At 32.5% G+C, this 21,309-nt stretch overlaps 2 protein-coding genes across 2 annotated transcripts; one reads left to right on the forward strand and one right to left on the reverse strand.

The window, feature by feature from the left end:
- The first annotated feature begins 1,078 nt into the window (after positions 1-1,078).
- On the forward strand, positions 1,079-2,718 carry CPR24 (cuticular protein RR-1 motif 24). The gene is made up of 3 exons (XM_073085007.1): positions 1,079-1,141; positions 1,794-1,918; positions 2,380-2,718. Exons 1-3 carry the CDS (start codon positions 1,130-1,132, stop codon positions 2,567-2,569), a joined length of 327 nt encoding a protein of 108 aa, XP_072941108.1. The 5' UTR covers positions 1,079-1,129; the 3' UTR covers positions 2,570-2,718.
- A 2,329-nt stretch (positions 2,719-5,047) lies between these two features.
- Positions 5,048-20,849, reverse strand: LOC140751086 (uncharacterized). Its single transcript, XM_073084919.1, has 5 exons — positions 20,650-20,849; positions 19,932-20,056; positions 7,724-7,875; positions 5,864-5,948; positions 5,048-5,256 (listed from the first exon to the last, which is right to left on the reverse strand). The coding sequence occupies exons 1-5, from the start codon at positions 20,662-20,664 to the stop codon at positions 5,067-5,069; spliced, it is 567 nt and encodes a 188-aa protein (XP_072941020.1). The 5' UTR covers positions 20,665-20,849; the 3' UTR covers positions 5,048-5,066.
- Between the last annotated feature and the right edge of the window lie 460 nt (positions 20,850-21,309).

Genomic DNA, 21,309 nt, shown 5'->3' on the forward strand with positions numbered 1-21,309 from the left:
CGTGCCGTGCCGTATTCGTCGCAATAAAGAAGAGCTCAATGAAAACACAATACAACTTCAATTTTTCGCAAGAATGTATGTACATTAAACAAACATCGACGACAAATCGATATGCATACAACGTTAGAAAGGTCAAAGTTGTACTTGGATTTTGAATTATTGATGATCGTATCAAATTTAAATAACCGAATATTTACAATTTATAAGTTGCGGGAGCGGATGCAAAATTTCATTTTATAATGTAATGTTTTAATTCATTACAATTGCAACTTATACAGTGGGCGTTTAAGTTACGCCTATTTTACTCTACTGATTAATTGAAATACTTATTTGTACATATGTACTCGTTACATCATTTGATAACGGTCGTTGTCTATAATCAATCTTTACAATGTTTTGTCAACGAAAGATCGCAATCTGGTAATACGAACATATTAGATATGGTCAAACGATCCTTGGTAGGCAACATTTGCATTGATTGAGTATTAATTACGAGTGTTCGTGGAAAATAATAAAGGTACCTAATGATGGTTCAGTTTACTATTTACTCTAGTTTAATAGAATCTCATAGCTTTGGTAGCTCCATGTTATTACGAGTGGTCCGCATGCACATGAGTGAGTTTCACCCACCTCTTGAAATAAATACCTATGCACAAGCGTATAATTTCAAAGTATGTGTGATTCTTGAGATTTACATATATCCTATATTACTCGGTATGGTAAACATTCGTCTTTGTCTGAATATTTGAATTAATTGATATTAGCTATGGAGAGAATAAGTCTGAAAATTTAATTTTATTTCGGAGTAACGCAAATACTTAAGTACCTTTTTTTGGAAGGATGTTTCCAAAACAACAGATCACGTATGTAGGTTAAGTGATGCACGCTTCACGCGACTGCTCGCAAACAATATATTTACACAATTGACAAATCCCAGTAACGTTTTCTTGGATCACCTTAAATAAACTGTTTGCATGATTGTTATTAACACCTCTGGTCGGCAATGAAACACCTCATTGCCAATACATTGGCATGATATTTATAGCACAAGTGTGAGCTTCAGACCATAGACGTTCAGGACTCGTCCAGCCATCCACATCCACTTCTTGTGTTCAACATTTTTATCAACATGATGAAAATCGTAAGTGTTTTAGTTTTTTTAATCATCTGCATCAAAGGTTGTAAAACCCTTTAAACGCACCGCACCGCTTATATCAAAGACTGAAGTGGTGTCAAAAGTGTAGTAAGGGTGAAAAAAGATAGAGTTGTCCTTGTCCTCAGGTACTACACCTGTACTATAATAATTAACAATTTTAGGAATGTTGTTAATTCTTAAGTATTACTATCGAGTTCAGTAAGAAAAGAGTAATTCTTTGTTCACATAGGCTTTTATCTAAAGGCCTCATAGAACAAAAAATTGGTATCTACCAGCTAAACCGTTCTCGTACATATCTTTTGTAGTCATTAACAGACAACGTATGGAAAATTTCAATAAACAACAATGTCATAAACTCAAATACAAATATGTCAAAAACTAACATTCAGAAATCGATTTTCATTTATTGTTTAGACCGCCCGCGGATTGAACCCAGATCTCTTTGTATATAAAATCAGTGATGGAGGTATCAATTTTATTAACAATGTCAAGTTCCGACATAAGATCTTATATTAAAAGTATTTATTTCGGTTTAATAGTTCTGCCATTTACACAACAACAACAAATACGCATTTGTAAACCAAAAGTTAGAGTATGTTAACTTATAATATTTTTAACTAATTTATTTATTTTTCAGACACTTTTCGCCCTGGCCGCGTTGGCGGTGGTTTGCGCGTTGCCGCAAGACACGGCGCAGGCGCAACCCCCAGTGCAGATTGTCAAGCAGGATTCTGTAGTCGATGTTGATGGCTATAACTTTGAGTAAGTGAATTGCTTAATATATTCAGACAAGGACATGAAATATTATGTTTCGATATTGATTTTATTGAATATCTAATCAGATATATGTATTACTTCAGTACCATTTTGTAATTTAATAAGGGATTTTTTAAAAACATGTAAATATGGATTAAAATCTCGTTCATGTAAATTAAAAATAATTAATTAATTAATTAATAATTAATTCATCAAGAGCTAAATGTAAATTAAAAATGAATGAATAAAGAACTAGACATAAAAGTAAAATTATCCTCTTGCATAAACATTAAAAATAGGTGTTGTTATTAAAAACGTTAACAGGGAGAACTTATAAAAAGACGGTACTATTTCATCTATGATAATTAAGAATAAATCTAACTATGTAATTGATTACAAGAAAAATAAATATGATAATCATAAATGTAAGAAATAAGGTCATGATTGTAACAAGAATTTAATTTTAGGTTCGAGACAAGCGACGGCACTTCAAGACAAGAGCAGGGAGAATACAAGAACACAACCGACCAGCAGGGCCTGTCTGTTAAGGGCAGTTACAAGTACACCGCACCTGATGGCCAGCAGATCTCAGTAACCTTCGTCGCTGACAAGAACGGCTACCAGCCCACCGAAAACAAGGATGCACCAGCACAATAAACGGCAATAAATGTATAATACTCGCTTTGTAAAATGCTAAAACCAAATAAGTACCTAATCTTAATCTAGATTCCTAATCTAGTCTTATCAATTGTAACCAGAAGCCCATAAGTACAAACTTGTTATCCAATGTACAGTTAAGTACATTACTATATGCGAAATAAAATAATGTTCTCAAATATATCTAATTTTTTGAAAAATTGAAAATTACGATTGAAATAATTGCAACCTGCAATTGTTTCGATGAGCTACCATATCCCATTATGAACTGTAACAGTAAATTAAACATCACTTTTAACTATTTGAGTTTATAACTATGTAATTAATAAATAAGTTATGATTGTGTCTAGGAAAACATACTTTAAATCTGATTACATTAATGAAAAGTTTTCTGCTAGATAAACTGGTGATTCCGCAGCAATAAACGAGTATGTAGACTACTATTCTTCGTATAAGAAATAAAAATGCCAATTTACCTCTTCTGTCAAATATAAAAAGTTACATTACTCACATATCGTTAGTCATACAAAATCTTGAACGTAACGAAGAATATCACGATCGTGCACTTAAGTGATCTCCCAAGATGATAGATAAGATGTTGTTATTTTATTATACAGTTTACGATCTGGGAAGAATGGATCTCTTTACTTTTATACTTTATCACATTAATTTAGTTACAAAGAATAAGCATCTGCAATTTTATAGCTCGTAGTATTGACATGAGACTAAAATAGTAGCAAACTACTTTTGTATAAAAATAAACATCTTTTTAAATAAACATATTTAACTATCCATTAGCTGAATCCAGGATTTTTATGCAGACTTTATATGATTGTGAAGAAAGGGTGGGAAATATGTGCCTCACTGGTATCTGTGTTTGGAAAGTTATTAAGGGGGTTAATCAAACCCTTGTATGATAGAAAGAGATGAAATAATAGATTTAGTCATCATCATCATCAACCCATTACTGTCTCACTGCTGGGCACGGGTCTCTTCTCAGAATGAGAAGGATTAGGCCATAGTCCACCGCGCTGGCCAAGTGCGTATTGGTAGACTTCACATACCTTTAAGATTTTTTATTTCTAATACGCACATAAATTTGAAAATCAGAGGTGCGTGCCTGAGATTTGAACCTCGGACCCCTCGATCGAGAAGCCGCGTTTCTTAACCACTAGGCTTTCACTGCTGCCCACTAGGCTATCACTGCTGCTATCATAGATTTAGTATGGTCATAAATACTTAGAATAAGTTATGCCACTCTGCAAATTATAAACTTGGTAGTGGCATACCTTATAGTGACGCAACACTTATGTGTTTGGCGATGTATTCAAAATCCACAGGATCCGATTCTGCTGATGATGAAGACTTGCGCGCAGCTATCATATGTCCGTGCTTAGAATGCTGGCCAACCGACGCTTTATTATCTTTTGTTAATTATCCTAGTGATGTGGCAGTTGATGAAAAGTAGTCACCGATGTCTTTAGGCACTTGTAAAACGAGAGGACTCGCCAATGCATCGTCATTTATGAAGAGCATTTTTCCTTAAGAATCCTATGTCATAATCCTATGTATAAGTATCATGACATCATATATAATAATTTGTTTAATTTAAAAATAATTAAAATATTAGTATGTCTATTAAAAATGAGATTTTTGTGTTACTTTTATGCATATTAAAATAAAGAATTATCAAAAATAATATTTTCTTGAATATCTTGTATGCGGGTATTGTTTTAAAAATCTTTGCTTTTTGTTATATTTCTCCAAAATTGTACACTTACTCTTTTAACTGATTGTTTTCCTTCTGATCATTGTTTTTCGTTTAAAACACGGATTGCTGAGTGGCCTAAAATTGATTAATTACTTTATGAATAATCCAAGAAGTTTTTCAATAGTTAATTAAATTGGTTGTTAGTAGCTAGTGTAATCGTAGTTTATTATTAATGAACCTTGAGGTCTCTCGTCAAAATTGAAGAACAATTGATCTAAATGAACTGTTGAGTCAAAAGCGTTGATATACAATCAACCTTTAATTCTATAAACAAGTAGATAAAAACTTATAGCATAAGTACTTTAAAATTGTATTTTTAAACTAACATGATGATATGATGTAATGAATTTATTTAAGTACCTATGCCTCAGAAATTTATGAAAAATAAGTAAACGTGATTGTCTATTTAAATTAAATTGATTCAGCTTTGTTTGGTAATTAATAATGAATTTAATGTAATAATAATATTGGTTGTTTCAATATTAACGAATTGTGAGATAATACATAGGAAAACTCATAAGTTTTGTAACTTTTAAGAAACATAATTTCACTGAATAATGTTGCTTATTTCATGGTTTTATGCTCTACCTCAATTCCATTAGTATTATTTAATTTTAATTACTCAATATACTTATTCTCTATTAATTTCATAATTTGATTCAAGGTGTGCGTTTTTACTTCAACAAAAAAGGAGAAAAAATATTAAGTTGTACAGATATTCAATGTTTATTGACTAGCAGGTGCAACGCGAATTTCAGGCCTGTAGCCTTTGTCGTCAGCAGTGAAGTTCACGATGTACTCCTGACCGTCGGGGGCGATGTACGAATAGGATCCCTTCACCCCGATACCCTGGTGCTCTCCCACTGTGATGAGCTGGGCTTCCTCCTTGCGTGATACGCCATCACTGGTCTTGAACCTGGTAAATGCAATAACAATATTAATTTTCTATGCTACGTTCACCTTAATTTATATTAACACCACACCACATTATTATATTTTATTTCTGTTATTGTAACGTTTACAATCTATTAACCTTTTTCATATCTGGAAAAAGATCTAATTTAAGATAACTACATAGGTGGTGTTATTTTTGAAAGTTTATTGAGAATTTATAATTATGCAGATAATATCGATTTCTGGTTGTTCGAGAGGTTATATTGGCTAACGCATATATTGGTAAATTCAAAGACATATCTCATTTATTCAAAATTGTTTCATGTAGAGCACTTTTTGCAAGTCAACAAACTACCACCGTTTCGGACGGTGTTTCGCTATGGAGAAGAAGCGGCGCAAGAAACTCCATCGCATGTAATGAATGGCAGGTAATATGCCAGGTAAACATTATAAGTATAATTTCTAGTGATGCCTATGTAAGGCATCAGATCTTCGAATTGGGACAGAAGGACGCCGCACACTTCCGTAAAGTAGAAATATTTAATAAAGTTAGTTAAGCCAATTACTAAGTACTGGAATTACGAAGACTTCTGCAATATTCAAGTGTCGAAGGTGGTATATGTACTTACTCGAACTTATATCCATCTGTGTTGACAAAAGTTTTCTCAGTCAGAATTTCCACTGGGGGCTGGGCTTCCTGGGCGGACAAAGCCGCTACACACAGGGAAAAGAGGAAGAACTTCTGTAAAATATAAAATTTTATTTAAACTACTTACTTTTGGGAAGTTATGATGAATACATTGCTGATGATTTATTGCTTTCATCTGAGATTTTTTAACATTTAATATGGAAAGGTGAAAACAATGCTATTGTATTTTTGTCAAAAGTACAAAGAATATAATTCAGATTGTTTTCTTGCTTTATTATGTTGAATTGCAAGAAAGTATTCCTAATTGTTGGTTGCATTTGCACTATAATATTCGTAATATCAATCGTCTGTGACTAGAAGATGATCAAAATCCACAGATAAATAATCAAACGAAGATATTAAAAAATCGAATAAGGGTTCCAAAACCATTAAAAAGCACACTTACCAAAGCTACCATGGTTGATTTCACTTTAGCTACTGATGTATGACTGATTGTAAATAGAAAAAAACCTTCTTAAATACACAGTTTGCTCGCTGAATTTACAGTGATGTCAAAATAGATCGGACGCCCATGTAACAGGTGATAACTGTGATCAAGTGCCGCAACAGGTCACAGTACGCGAATTTCTATCATCTTAATTGTACTAACAAGTATAACCACAAAATATGCACAGAAGGTACATTTCGATACCTTAATTCGCAAATCGTCAAATCCACTTTTTTCAAAATATTTATTTATTTATTTTGATTTCGTTCAACGCCATTTACTTTCAAAATAAATAAAAAAAACATTTTGACAAAAAGTGGAGTTGGCTGATTTGAATTAAGGTATCGATTTATAAAATGTATGTATATAAATACTATGGTCTTAAATATTTTAAACATATATAAGCATTTCTAAAACTATAGCCATGTTAAAATTCAAAAAATATTTAAAAATATATAAATGATAAAACCATTTTTACGCCTGTCTGTTCGTATAGGCTAATCTGGTTGGTTGGTTGAATTTACTTTATTTTACGAAGACGGTATTTAGTAGAGTTGTAATGTTAGCATTATAATCTTAAAGAATATGTACAAAACCGATCAAAATATAGTGCTCTATATTGAGCTGTTCAAATAATTCTCTGTTCAATGATTTCCTACCAGACAAATAACTATTTTTGTGGTAATACTAATTTTGACACTAAATGTGATTTGTTATAATTTGCCGTGTTTAGTTTAGTATTTGCCTGTTAAATCGTTCTCTATATTTATTGCACGCCTCATAAGCGAAGCGTTGAGGTTGTGCTCTACTCTCGACATTTAATTTTGTACTCGTAAATTCGTTTTCTATTAACTAAATTCTGGTGCTTAAGTACATACACTAAATAAATCTTAATAACATCCTAATAATGTAGAGTTCGTTTAAAGTTTGTCCAAAATAGGTTCTTAAATTAAGTATTATAATACTTTCTTGATTTTGTAGCAAAAAATATTTTCTTACATTGTTTGTCTCATAAATCCTTTGAAGATCTTTGCTAATTTATAAGTAAATTCCTATCCATTAGCATAGTCGTTAGGAATTTATTCTACTTGTTTCTATGATCGCATCTTATGCTCATGATGTCATTTTTACACGTTACCTTAGGATTAATAACAGTGACTTTAAATTTTAATAATATAAATGTATACTCAAGTTTCTTAAAAATACCATTTAATAATTTAGTTAAATTAGTTAATAAATACGAAAACAAAATAAATAAGTAACGAAATTTGCCAGTCTCGTTCAATTTCAAGATCTAAAAGTTTTGGCTTCCTTTATAATTTTATGAGATTTTCTTGATGATGGTCCTAAAGCCTCTCTTCCCCGCTTTATAGGTCATCTCGTAGAGGTCTCCCTTGTCGTCGTACCAGCGGACAGAGCCCAACACATCGAGGGCGGCGTCGCTCGTGCCTGCGTTAATGATGCCTCCTTCTTCCGTACGGGACGATCCGTCGCTTGCGTCGTAACTGAAATAGTAAAATTACCATGTTATAAGTGGCTATACTATACTATATTACACTATACAGGTTTCACATGCGTGGGGTTTCAGGACGGTCCTGTTGAGGAAAATAGCTTAATGATAAAATATATTGTTTCATAATCGTAGATAAGTGAAATGTTGCTCCAGTATCATTTAATATAGAAATGCGTATTCAGTTTTAAAAAAATAGATGAAATTTTGCAGTATACTACGGTAAATAAAATTAACGACCGGATACTCATAACTAAATGAAAAATAGTTATAACAATTTCATCCATTAAGGTAAACAAAATTAAGGATACATATAAATAAAGGAAAAATATTTATTACAATTTCATGCACAAAAAGGTATTTTTTATTTTTATTCTATATCATAATTGGAAAAGAAAATAAGCTCTGCTTGAGCTCATTTATCTTAGTTTATTGAATATTTTATCATATGTTATGGCTAAAACTGTCTATGTAAATTATTTCTTAATTTACAGGTGCCAGTTTTGACAAATGTATTTTAGATATAAAATACAGCAGAATAATATTGGAGAGCGAGATTAGAAGTTTATGCGGCTTTGGTCAACTGTATATTATTAAATAGAGAAATGAACAAAATGTCATAGACCTCATCAGTTTTAATTAAAAAATGTATATGGTACTCTGATAGCTTATAACTTTTTAGTGTTTCTGTAAATATAAGGTACGAGCTTTTGCCCGCGGCTTCGCTCGCGTTACAATGTAATATTTTCATCCCCTATTTTATCCCCTTGGAGGTAGAATTGATCAAAATCCTTTCTTAGCGGATGCCTACGTCATAACATCTATCTGCATGCCAAATTTCAGCCCGATCCGTCCAGTGGTTTGGGCTGTCCGTTGAGTTATATATAGAAGTTATATTTAGATACTATTTATAGGATTGGACCTATTGGTAAGTGATCATTTCCGCCTCTGGATATCAAGAACAGGGGTTCTACCTGAAGGCTGTCACAGACTAAAATGACTATTTTAGTCTGTGACAGCCTTCAGGACTTAATAAGTGACTACTTATTAAGTCGATAAGTTCTTACATCGAAACCTAATAACTCATAATGTAATTATATTTTATGTATCTAAAGTTCAGTTCGTCTTATTTCTCATAACTATAATCAGTATTTAAATTCTATAAGACAAAAGATAATCATAATACTTCGATTCAGAAATTACATTGGTCACCTTAAGTATTCCCGGAGTCGTAAGTACTTATTGCTGTGCTAAGTGGTGATCGTGATGCAATTATTTAGGGCTCAATCACACTTGCTATTATTAACATCGGCGTTTGACGATATAGCTACTTTTTACACACCTTTTCGTTTCGGTTGCAACTACTTTTGGACACTCAATGTGAACGTGAAAAATGCGATTCTGAAGAACTGCAGCTAAAACGTGCGTTTTCGATGCCACGATCAAATGCAGCAAGACATAACGTGAGGCAGTCTCGATGTGATCGCCAAATCGCGAAGTACTGATACTAAAAGTAGCATGTCTGTTAGAGTCGTAAGTGGTAATCGTGACGCAACTATTTAGCTGATGCCAAGTCGGACGGTCGTTACTCGACACTAAAACGTACATACAAATTACAATGCAATCCTAAACATGTACTTGTTATTAAACTAATCTTATCTTCAAGGGTTTAGCAACAAGAAATACCTATTAGCTCCTTTATCCTATTAGGCAAGTTCTTCACATCAAGACTCAATAGGATTTATCGTTAAATTTAAATAATGTATTACTATTACATACTAAATTCCATTTATTCAACATGTTTGACGATAAAATATTAAATTATCTTTTTGGAAGCACCTAAGTGATATTGAAATAATTTTGAAATTTGATCCTTGATTATTATTAAAATACTTTGATGTAGCAATACAACCATTAGGTAAATTCAAAGTGCAGTGATAATATTATGGCCGCATAAAAAGTAATTTTATAAAAGGTTTTTGCTTGTAGAATTCGTTACGATGAGCACAGTCCTTTTGGAAATATCTTTTGAGAGCCATTTGGTGTGTTCATTAACATCATTTATTCTTTCTTTTACTTTTTACACGGTGTCAGTTATCCCAAATTTATCTGGAGTAAGAATCGTGTATCGTGTCTGATTTAAATAAAGGAGAGCGTAGTACCTCATTTAAATAAAATTCCGAGCTTAAAATAAAAAGCTGGACGTTGTGGGGCCCGAGTATCGGTTTTCTTATGCTTGGACTTTAAATTACAACGATGCGTGACACTATTTATCTGTAAGACCCTTATACTTAAAGCCGGAACGATAAGCCCCAGATTTATCGATGTAACATGTCTGAAAATTCCGAACACTTGTAAACAAGGATGTCAGGCTTATAAACCATATTACACTTATGTACAGTTACAATGATAAACAATCGTAGTGAACTTCAAATACCCAATGTTGGGAAATTTAAAATTTAAATACTTATGAAAAATATTAAATTTATGTATGTCTTTTGTATATGTTCTTAAAAATAAATTATGAAGGTTTATGAGGAACGCCTACGCTTAAATTTATGATTTTTATTAATTTTTATAAATAAAAAAACATAAAGATATTGAAATATTTATCTTCAAGGATTTTTATCTGAACACTAAGTTTAGCAAGGAACAAATAATGAAGATATAACTGTATAATATGGCAGTAAACCAAAACATTAAATAGAGACTTATGATTATTGTAATATGACATGCATAATGTAACACTTTACAAAACATTTGACACAGGTGCATTGGGTTTTACGGATGTAACATTTGTATTGTAGTTGTAATAAATGTAAATATTCAGGTCACTGCGGTATTGTTTGAAGGAGTGTCCATTTATGTGATTTTTATTACCTTGTTCTAATAATACTAAGATTATATTATACCAGCTTTGACCCGCGACTTTGGTTGCGGTCAGAAGTCGATGACGACAGTTGTTTTTATTTATCCTTCTGGAACCGGGTAGGGTAAAGTAACGTTTGTCTTTCCTGGACCCCTAACAACGTGTGTACAAAATTTCATGACAATCGGGTTGGTAGTTGGAAGGTGGTAGAACCCTTTGTGGTTCGACTCCGGCGGCACCACCGTCACACCTATTTCTACCTCATAGCAGCAGTGTGAAGCGCTGCGGTGTTCTGGTTTGAAGGGTGTGATAAGGGAGACATACTTTTCCGAGGAGTTCCAGCTCAGTCCTTAAGGGTAGTGGCACCTCTGGGGTTGACTTCATGTAGGAAGATCTAATCCTACCTGGGGTTGATTACAGATATCCATGGGAGGCATTAGCCTTAGCCTTACCATCAGATGGACTGAATGCTCGTCTATTTCTCCTATATTATAAAAAAGTTACTATTTTTCAAACTATCACTTAGATTTAAGATTTTAAACAATAATTAATAATTAAATTAGTTTGGGAACTACTGAACCTACTATTTGCGTAATAATATTAATTAATGACAGCATATTGTATAAAAATAAGCATTGTAAATTAATACAATGCTACGTTTCTAAGAACTACAACTATAGAGATATGCTATCTCTATTCATTCACCTATGAATAGATGTGATGACGATCCTATGACAACTGACATCTACGTAAATCTAGACAAATGTTGCCCTGTTAAATATGTTACGCATACTTTTCTACATTTATTTCTGTGGTACCGAAATAGAAAACTTTGTTGGTAAGTGGCACTGCACCCCTCTCCTTCTTCCAGATGTCAAAAAGGCATTAATAGTAGAAAAGTACTTGTACTTGAAAGTACTTGGCATTTCACCTGTATCAAGTGGACACTATTGTCCTCAGACATTTGTGAACAAATCCAAATTGATCAAATTGAATCATATCTGATTTGACACCTCCTGTACTATATTTTTAAATTTAAAATATACTAGCTATACTATTGCTCTGAGACGGATATAGGTGTGGCTATGGTGCCATGAATTCCATCGTTTTGGAATGCTAGCCAGATTTAAAAATTACAAGTTTATGTCGAAAAAAAATATGTGACAAATTTCTTCTCTGCGCTTGTGACGTCATCCCTATAACCCAAGATGACCTTCGCTCACCTGAGTTTCAAAATATAGGATCAATGATATAGGATATCATACAAAAAATGGTTTTTGTCTCTGTCATCTATATACAAGCCATTCTTGACTCCGTATACTTTTTTGATGTAATTATTATTTTATTATTAGGTGTCTGAAAGGCACCTACTAATAAAATCATCGTAAATGATGAGGATGGTGGTACTTAGGCACTTATATTTTCAATATAATACACTACAATTTGTTTTCCTAATGATATTATGATTTTTGGTACGTTTATTTAATTTCAGCTGAAATTCGGCGAATATCGGGAAAAATGCTTGTAAATACAAAGAAAACATTAATTATAACTATACATTACGTTTATAAAACTTTATAATATGACAGATGCATTTACTAAAAAAAAACAATATTTATTTTTATGTCCTATAATACGTTACAAATATTAATTTGCCACAGGACATTATAACATTATAATAAAATTGTGTAACGCGGGTGAAGCCGTGCGGGGAAGCCTTTATAAATAACTTATCAAACAACTTTGAACAATAACATCAACCTTGAACTGAGTAAAACTTCTACCACCTGCTTTGATAAGTAAAATAGAAAGATACCTCACCGCCTTGAAATTGGATGAAGCCACGAAAGACTGATTAGTCAGTTATTTTTTGAATTCTTGACAAATAAAAAACATTTTTAAAGAAAATGTACCTACGTTTAAATAACTAATACTACGTAATTTACGCAATAGATAAATAAGTATTTCAAACATTTTAGTGACATTTTAGCACGGGGACGTGGTACTTTATTTACGCAAGAATTACAATTCTCAAAACTGGTTATACTTTCTTGTTAGGAGTGATCTATCTATGTATTTTACTCATCTAAGACCATGTGGTTCATATATCTAGCATACTATATATAATTCAAATCCAAGCTTTACCAAATGCTACAAACTTTTTGCTGGTGTATTAAATCTATTTAAAGACTCTAATTAATTCACTTAACAGGTGAAATATTTTGCTGCTGCAAACGTAACTTTATACGTTAGATACATTAGATCTTAAACAGGTTTGTGGGAGATACCTTTGAAAATCGGTTCTAGTTGTCGGGTAATATAAGAGAGTATGTGTAATATAAAGTAAGAATATATAAGGACAGTGCGTGTCATACTAAATACAGAAAAGAGTTCCTTAGTGGGTTGACCAATAATTTTATAGGTAAGAAAATAAATTGTAATTATGATAAATTTAGGTGTTTTCAAAGTTTCATTCGTTTATATTATTTATTTTTTTCTAAATGTTTCTTTTCATAATTTCAGGGTTTATATGATTTTACAGATTCGCGAAACTTATCTATTAAGAATTAACTAAAATATCGTAAAAAGTGTAAATATCATGGAATTTCTATATTATTTGTCTATTCTAAAGTCATAGAGTTACCCTGTATAGTTATGTGCTTTTGAATTTATTTTTCATCCCCTTTATTTTTTTCTAACGCAGCAACTTTCCAAGAATCCACATGATTACTATGAAGCCTCCGTAAAAACTAATACATACAGACAAGCGGACAAGTGATCAGACGAACATGCCATTTGGTTACGGAACGTTATAACAATCAGATACTCATTTCCTCATATTTACATACTTCTGAAATGCGTGCAATTAAATTATGAACGAGGGCACACAAAAAATAACGGCGCTCTATAAGGATATTCGGCCGTTCAACTTGGGTAAGGCGTAACACATTATTCAGAACCAACTTTTTGTTCCCTACACGATGCGGTGTTCGTTCTACTTTTTATAGCGCCATTGTCGCATGACGCGGATTCATTAAGCCATATATGGCTGATGAATATTCGGTGACATTTTAAGTTTGACATGACAATCATAAGACAGTGGCCCTCTTGTTTGACAATTTAACGGTACTGTAAGCGATTTGTCATTTAAGAGAAAGCAAACAGTACGAGTGAATAAATTGAAATGGCGTGTATGATTTTCTGATCATGTGTACACAATATAAAAAAATTTTAACAAAAAAATAAAACCGACTTCTATGTCACTACAAAGTAAAAAATAATTGAAATAAGTGTTGGTTTAATACATATTTCTGAAGTTGGCGCTCAATATATTTCGTTTGATAATGGCGTAAACAGCGTGTGTAATATGAGCGCCGACTTCAGAAATATGTATTAAACCAACACTTATTTCAATTATTTTTTACTTTGTAGTGACATAGAAGTCGGTTTTATTTTTTTGTTAAAATTTTTTTTTCACCCTTTTTAGTGATGATATGTTAATGTTTGTATTAATATTATGTAAAATTGTATAAAGGTGATCATGAATAAAGGTAAGGTCTGAATTCATACGAATTGGACCCACCCGCTCGCAGGGCGCTTCCGCGCTCTGCTCGCTTAGTTTTATATTGCCTTATATGTTTCAACCTAACCTAACCAATTCAATACAAAACACTATAGGCGAGGCTACATGCAATTCTATATTGTTTGCTAGGTTAGGTTGGAACAGAAAAGTAAATAAATCAAACTAGGTGGTAAAACTCTGCGAGTGAGTCGGTCCAATTTACCTTAATTCAATCGTTAAGGAAAACTACAACGTATTCATTAATCATATTTTATATTTGTAAGAAGTGATTGTCAAGTTACTGTTGTTTAGGCCAGCAGTGTCCCTGCGTCACTAGGATTGAAGACTTTACGGTCAAAGTTATCAGGGTTAAGACCTTGAATTTTCATCATATGTGTCTGCTTAGTGACGTTAATACATATATGAAAGCACAAAATGGCTAACTCCTGTGGTTTAACTTGGAAGCACACCAGCATTATCAGAGTGAAAGAGTTGAAGGTCATGTTTTTCATTACATGTACCTGCTTAGGACCTGTAAAATATGTGTGAAAGCACTTAATGGCTTATTCATGAGGTTTAGGCTGGAGGTACCTCTGCATCATCAGATCTAAGGAGTTGAAGGTCAAAATTTTCATCATATATCTCTGTCTACCAACTTCATTACAACAAATGTATAATCTATATACTTTACATTGGAGGCACCTCTGCATCATCAGGATTGAAGAATTGAAGTTCATATCTTCCATCAAATGTCTCTACTCAAAGACCTTATCATATATTCGTAAGCTCCAAATGCCTAACTTGTATGGTTTAGGCAGGAGGCACCTCTGCATTATCAGAGTTGAAGAGTTGAAGGCCAAATTTTCCATCATATATCTCTACCTATCAACCTTGTTAAATATCCATAAGTTCCAAATGCCTTACTTGTATGGTTGAGGGAGGAAGCACTTCTGCATTACCAGGGTTGAAGAGTTGAAGGTCGAATTTTCCATCATATCATGTTAATCTAGATACTCAATGTTCATTTAAAGTTTCATGAGAATTGAGTGGGCAGAAGGAAAGTTGTCATAAAATATGTAAAAAGCAGGGGTAGTGATGATGAGTTCCACCCCATTACTTAAATTCTAATCATCAGAGCATACTAATGTTATAGTAGGAAAGTACCGCAACAAAACACCCTTTCATATGAAAAAAAGAAAATTGAAATTGGTTAAGAAATACTCGAGTTATTGAAGTTTATATTGGGAAAGAAAAGAAAGAAATCGGGTTTTTCCAATTTCCCGGGAAAACTGGCGAAAATTTTCAAATTTCCTCGAAATGGGACCCCCTGTGAAACTAGCCGCATACAATGGTGTATGAATCATGTTGATCGGTCGCGGCATCGTGAAAAAATCGCCGAACAAACATAAAAAAAAAAAAAAATATATACGGTCGAATTGAATAACCTCCTCCTTTTTGGAAGTCGGTTAAAAATGTGGTGATAGAATAGAAATTTGAATTTGTTTGCCTTTCTATCTGAATGTACGGAATCGATTTGAACGCAAATAGATTTTTGGACAAACTCGTCACTAAAAAAGCTTCGTAAAACTTCATTCTATTTTGTATTTTTTCTTCGCTAGTAATTAAAGTAAATTAAAATGACACACCCGTATAGCCACGGGTAAACGCTAGTATTATTTAAAAAGGTAACCGCAATTAACGGGTGTAAACATCATATAAATTTTAGCGGCAGATTCAAGTGGCAACGAAAATAATCTTCACAAATTAGTCAGGCTACAATAAATCGTAAAACACTATCAAGATTACACTCGTAACTAAAAGCACCGATAAAAGGGTTTATAAATTCGTGAAAGTTATCCAGAACAACGGAACTGTTGCGGAAGGCCAGTACTAAAGTAGGTATTTACTTTCGCCAAAACATTGTTGGGTCACGTTTTCGGATAATCGGGCTATAACCAATTGTTCACGTAAGGACAGCGAGTAAATTTACATAAATTCGGCATTCGCAGCTATTTGTTCCGTCAATATATTCCTTGGTCGCTCAGCAGTATCACAATAGATGAGTCATCGTTTTGCTTTCCTTTATTTGAACTTGTCTCATGTGGTGATCTGAAGTACGGTGAAGTATTTATTTATAGTTGGTACAGACAGTTAAAATAATATTTGATTATCTTAGAATATTCGCTACCAATCCTTCGTGTATACGGTGGACATTTCTCTAGGTCTCTATGTACCCGTGTTAAGGTTTGCAGCGTAAGACTAATATGGTAATAATTGAAAATATACGACAAATTACTCAAACTTGTATCTACATATCTGAAATACCGGTACGCGGTACAATGTGTTTCCGGCCATTTGTTTTTATAATGTATAGCTCGACGAATAGGACTTTTCAGTTGTACATGAAAATTGATATTATATTTGAAAATGATTTACTCGTATAAGGAAAATAACGAAGAAGATTTTCGGAATAGTATAAGGAAAAAGCAAATAACTAAAATACCATACGTCAAAATAATATCAATAAGATAGCAAGAATTGCATGATATCTGTAACTGACGTATATTTTATCTAAAACCTACTCTTTCCTAGGAAACAAAGCACAGAATAGGAGCTGTCTACATTAAATAGATATGGAGGCTTCCAGAGCAGTTGAACAAAATAAAAAATACATTCTTTGAACATACCCACGCACATTAGACAATGGTGGGAGGACAGGTTGATGTACCTAAAATATCTCAACAAAAACTGTATAAGCAGGTAATTAAAGCAAAAAACAGTGATAAAATTATCTACTTTAGCTCTAGTTATTGCAGAAATTCCGAATTGTGTTTTAATGAAGTCGTTAGGTGTCTACTTTTTGTTGTTTATTGGAATGCTTTGTTTGCCTCAAAATTTGCTCTTTTATTTTGGATTACGTCACGCAAAATCTGAATTTTATGACCAGAATTAATTATGGTCATAGAATTCATTGTTCATTGTAGTGTCTCTCAGACTCTATAATATCTGGTATTTTATGGCCTCCGTGTTGTGCCAAACAATTTAATGTAAATGAAATTGTATATTTATCGCCAGCTTAGAGATAATAGGTTCATATAAAAATTACCTATTCTTGTTTTCTATATGTCGCCGAAACTATATTGTTAACGTGCCTGAGAACATTGACATGGTCAAGGTTAGAATAGAGTACAGTCGCGCAGGAATATCTTTATTTTGTTTATGAATCTGTTATTTTCAAAAGGGTTATAAAACTAGTTTTATTTGATTACTTTTTATTACATTAAGAATAGTAAATAGGTATTATTATTATTTCACACTTTTAAACTTGACTTTCATTAAATTATAAAATTTATAATACATACTTAGGTTATGTAATATTTGCCCGATTCACTTAATTAAAAATAAGCCCTGATTATAAATGGAATTACTTATGTTGAATAATTATAATAGGTTATGATATAGATTGATATAATTATGATGATCCTTGACTCAATTAAAAATGTAAAATCACTTGTTAATTTACTTATTAATTATTATATTGATTCACAAATGTTGCACTGAACCTAAAATAGCTTAAGAGTTCAAATGTTCAAGGGCTTGGGATCTATTTGCATCTAATCTTCACTGGCATTTACAGCCAAAATACAGTTGTGGCAACGTAACGGAATAACGATGGTCTAAAATCGACACAAGGATATAACTTTTTACATGTATCTTTTTTCATTTTCATGTATATTTTATTTTTATTTATTCATAATTCAAGTCATGGTAGAAGATCTCGATATAAGACCGAGCTGCTTAATGGATTGAACGTTTCTTATATCAAATTAAATATGTCAAAAAATGTATTGTAATTTTTCTATTAACGAAAAAAGTGTTTTTTTTAAGAAAAAAAAAAACTATTCTATACTGAATTTTTGTAGACATGCCATTTGCAATATACTTTTTGCCATATTTTCTTTTTTTTTTTTTTAATATGGGTTTAAAGTACCTAAACATTATCCATTTTTTGTGTCTTGATTGCTCTTTTATTAGCTGCATTTCCGACTATTCTTTTAGCCTATGTATGTATTTAATACGTAGGTCTCATGTTTTGTCATACCTTGCAGCAAAACGACTTGACAGATTCTGACTGAACATATGAGATGTCGTTGGATTCGTTTACTCATCTATTTGATATAGCGGGATGTGGGAATAGCATTGACTCTATGCTATAGTGGGTACGATATAGTGGTCTATGCTATTCCCACAACCCACTATAGTCTATGCCATAGACTATAGTTTTAATCACTGCGTTTTTTGTTTTGTTTTTATTTAACCGATTTTATAATAAAAACTTTTTTACCAACTGTACCGGTATATCTTCATGCACATACATATACATAATATGTTGTTATTTATATTTGTTTTTGAATCCGCATATGAAGTCACTAACTTGAAAGTTTTAAACTTGTTTTCTCTTAAATGAAAATATAAAGTATATTTATCTTTCTGTATAACATAATCAATAAACTTTAAATTTGAAGTTTTAAATTAATCAGACATTTTTTGCTTGAAAAGGAACTTACTTTACTATGAGTAGTTGGTTTTTGTAACATATTTATAGATGGATAAAAATAAGTATAATATTGAGGTGTTGATGGTGATGAAATAAGTATAATATAAGTAAGCAAGTTAAGTAAGTATTAAGGTAAGTATGTACATATATCGTGTATACACATTACACATGTCATACAAAATTTCATTAAATATCGTTCTTGTTTGTTCTTGTATAGGCTTAAACAATTTATATTTATGCATAAACTGATTGATATATTGTATGATTTTATCAATTATGGATTATCATTTTGTACGATTTTCTCCTAACTTTCCTCCCGATTGCACCTCTATTTTTATTAACTCTACGTAATACCCTAAATTTAAATAAAAAAGAAATTAAGACATGCCGTTTAAAAGCTCTGTATGAATTGTCATTACTTCAATGAAAACGATTAAAGATTTTGTCCATTTAAAGATTGGCACAAACAGATAAACAAACAAATAATTTAAGAAAAGATTGTTTTTGTACTGTATAAACTGTCACACGAGCGTAGGCAATTGTAGTTATTATTGTCAGATAGATTATATTAAAATTATACTTCTTATGACACTAGTAAGTAAGCATGCAGTTCATCTGATGTTAAGTGACAGACAGATGTTTATAGACATCCACATCCATAATTATAATCCAACTCGCATATGATCATAACACCACCGAAGGTTGGCCAAAGCAGCATTGGTAGTGGAGAAGACTAAGTTAGAACAACCTTACAACTTTAAAATCAGAACACAGTAGCGCTCAATACTGTTATAACGCAGGAATTTCTATGGCTATGATACTTTCGGATTTTTACCTTTAAAACGTATAAGTATCATATGATACTATATAGTTTAGAAGCTAATTTATGACGTATACGTGTCTCTACCTCAAAAATCAAACACAGCAGCGCTTAACCCTGTAGCTTTAACTGTGATGTTTTTGGAATACCTCTGTTTGTTCTACCTACTACTAATACCTTTAAAACGTATTAGTATCATATAAATTAGAAACCAATCTATTAGATAATTTATGTGTACTTACTGGAATTTGTAAGAGTTTGGCATGTTGGCGGTGTCCATTTCATACCGCACTACTTGTGGTCTCGGTTTGCTCTCGATCGCCGGACTCGCTCCATATGTGTTTACTAATAACGAAAGTCCCAATACCTGAAAATAAAAAAAAATAAAACTTTTAGTGTTATAAAAGAAAATTTAATTCAAACGAAAATAAACGAAACATTCGTAGGTATAATAACAGTTTACAAAACTAAATAAAAGTGTTTAAGGCTTTTTTGTGCAAAGGTGTGCACATGTTATATCAACGTAAACAATTCAAATAGAAAACCAGTTAGATTATAGAAAAAATACCTAAAAAATTGACCTTAGATGCCTTTTAGGAGCGACTCCACTAGGCAGCGTGTGGTGGCAGTACCCAACATCTATACATTGTTTTGTTTATTTTTTGAAAAATGAATGGAGATTGCAATGTATTGCAACGGCAAAGGCTGTATTAAAGAAGGTCGCTGGTACTTAAGAGTTAACGACACTTTCATTATACTTACGTGAAGATTTAACACTAGACACAACTTGAGATTTTGCAACATCTATCTTTGCCGTCATGGCTTAGTCACTACGAAGGTCATACTTAACGGATATGAAGTTCAAAACATTGTCACGTTAAGTAATTAATAAGTACCCGATACCATGTTGAATTAAAATAACACTGTCGATTATGATTTAAAACATAAGGTGATAATTACCAATATAAGCAGCATGTTGTACGTTTACAGGTAAGAGCAGCAACAGGTGACTTCCTGGAGAAGCTTTAGTCCGAATGTGCTAACGGTTTCGTAAGATGTCCTTATATATATGGAGTCCCCGATGTGCGCGTGGTCGGCGGCTAGCGGACCGCGTGCCGAGCTCCGCTTGCTCTGAAACTGAGCCAATTCTAGCTGACCAGTGGTTTATAGATCGACATATGAATGGGCAGAGGATTTACCTAGGAATTACGTCACACCGCCGCGTTATGAGCGTTACTGTTACGCTCCTCCTCAAGACAATTGACCAGGGAAATCTAAAGTCTTATGTACTGGTGTAAGTAATTTGCATTGAACAATCTAACCATCCGTGTGATTGGCATACACCAGACTGCAAGAAACAAGTTTTAGGATTAAATTTTAATATTAGTCAAACCACAAGCGACTGTTTTGTAAGCATGTTGCGTTTTATGACTACAGTAAACGTAGGAGTTCTAAACGTGGATAGATATTTGTAAATCATGTACAGATTTACATTTGTATTTAGTAATTACAGTTTGTTAATATTTATGATAGTTTTGTTCATATTTAAGTATTTAGAAGGTGTAAACAGCGGAAGGAAGTAAATGTGAGACGTAGTTACACCACGTAATCTAGAACAGA

The sequence above is a fragment of the Epargyreus clarus genome, unplaced genomic scaffold (assembly GCF_041222505.1).
Source record: "Epargyreus clarus isolate Ecla_fem2 unplaced genomic scaffold, WU_Ecla_fem_2.2 ptg000021l, whole genome shotgun sequence".
NCBI classification, from domain to species: Eukaryota; Metazoa; Arthropoda; class Insecta; order Lepidoptera; family Hesperiidae; genus Epargyreus; species Epargyreus clarus.

Bases quoted from the DNA above. Each gene is read 5' to 3' on its own strand.
- CPR24 (XM_073085007.1), top strand. The intron at 1,919-2,379 runs GTAAGTGAATTG...ATTTAATTTTAG, and splicing joins GTTGATGGCTATAACTTTGA to GTTCGAGACAAGCGACGGCA.
- LOC140751086 (XM_073084919.1), bottom strand. The intron at 7,876-19,931 runs GTAAGTACACAT...TTACTATTTCAG, and splicing joins CCAAACTCTTACAAATTCCA to TTACGACGCAAGCGACGGAT. The intron at 5,257-5,863 runs GTAAGTACATAT...TGCATTTACCAG, and splicing joins ACAGATGGATATAAGTTCGA to GTTCAAGACCAGTGATGGCG.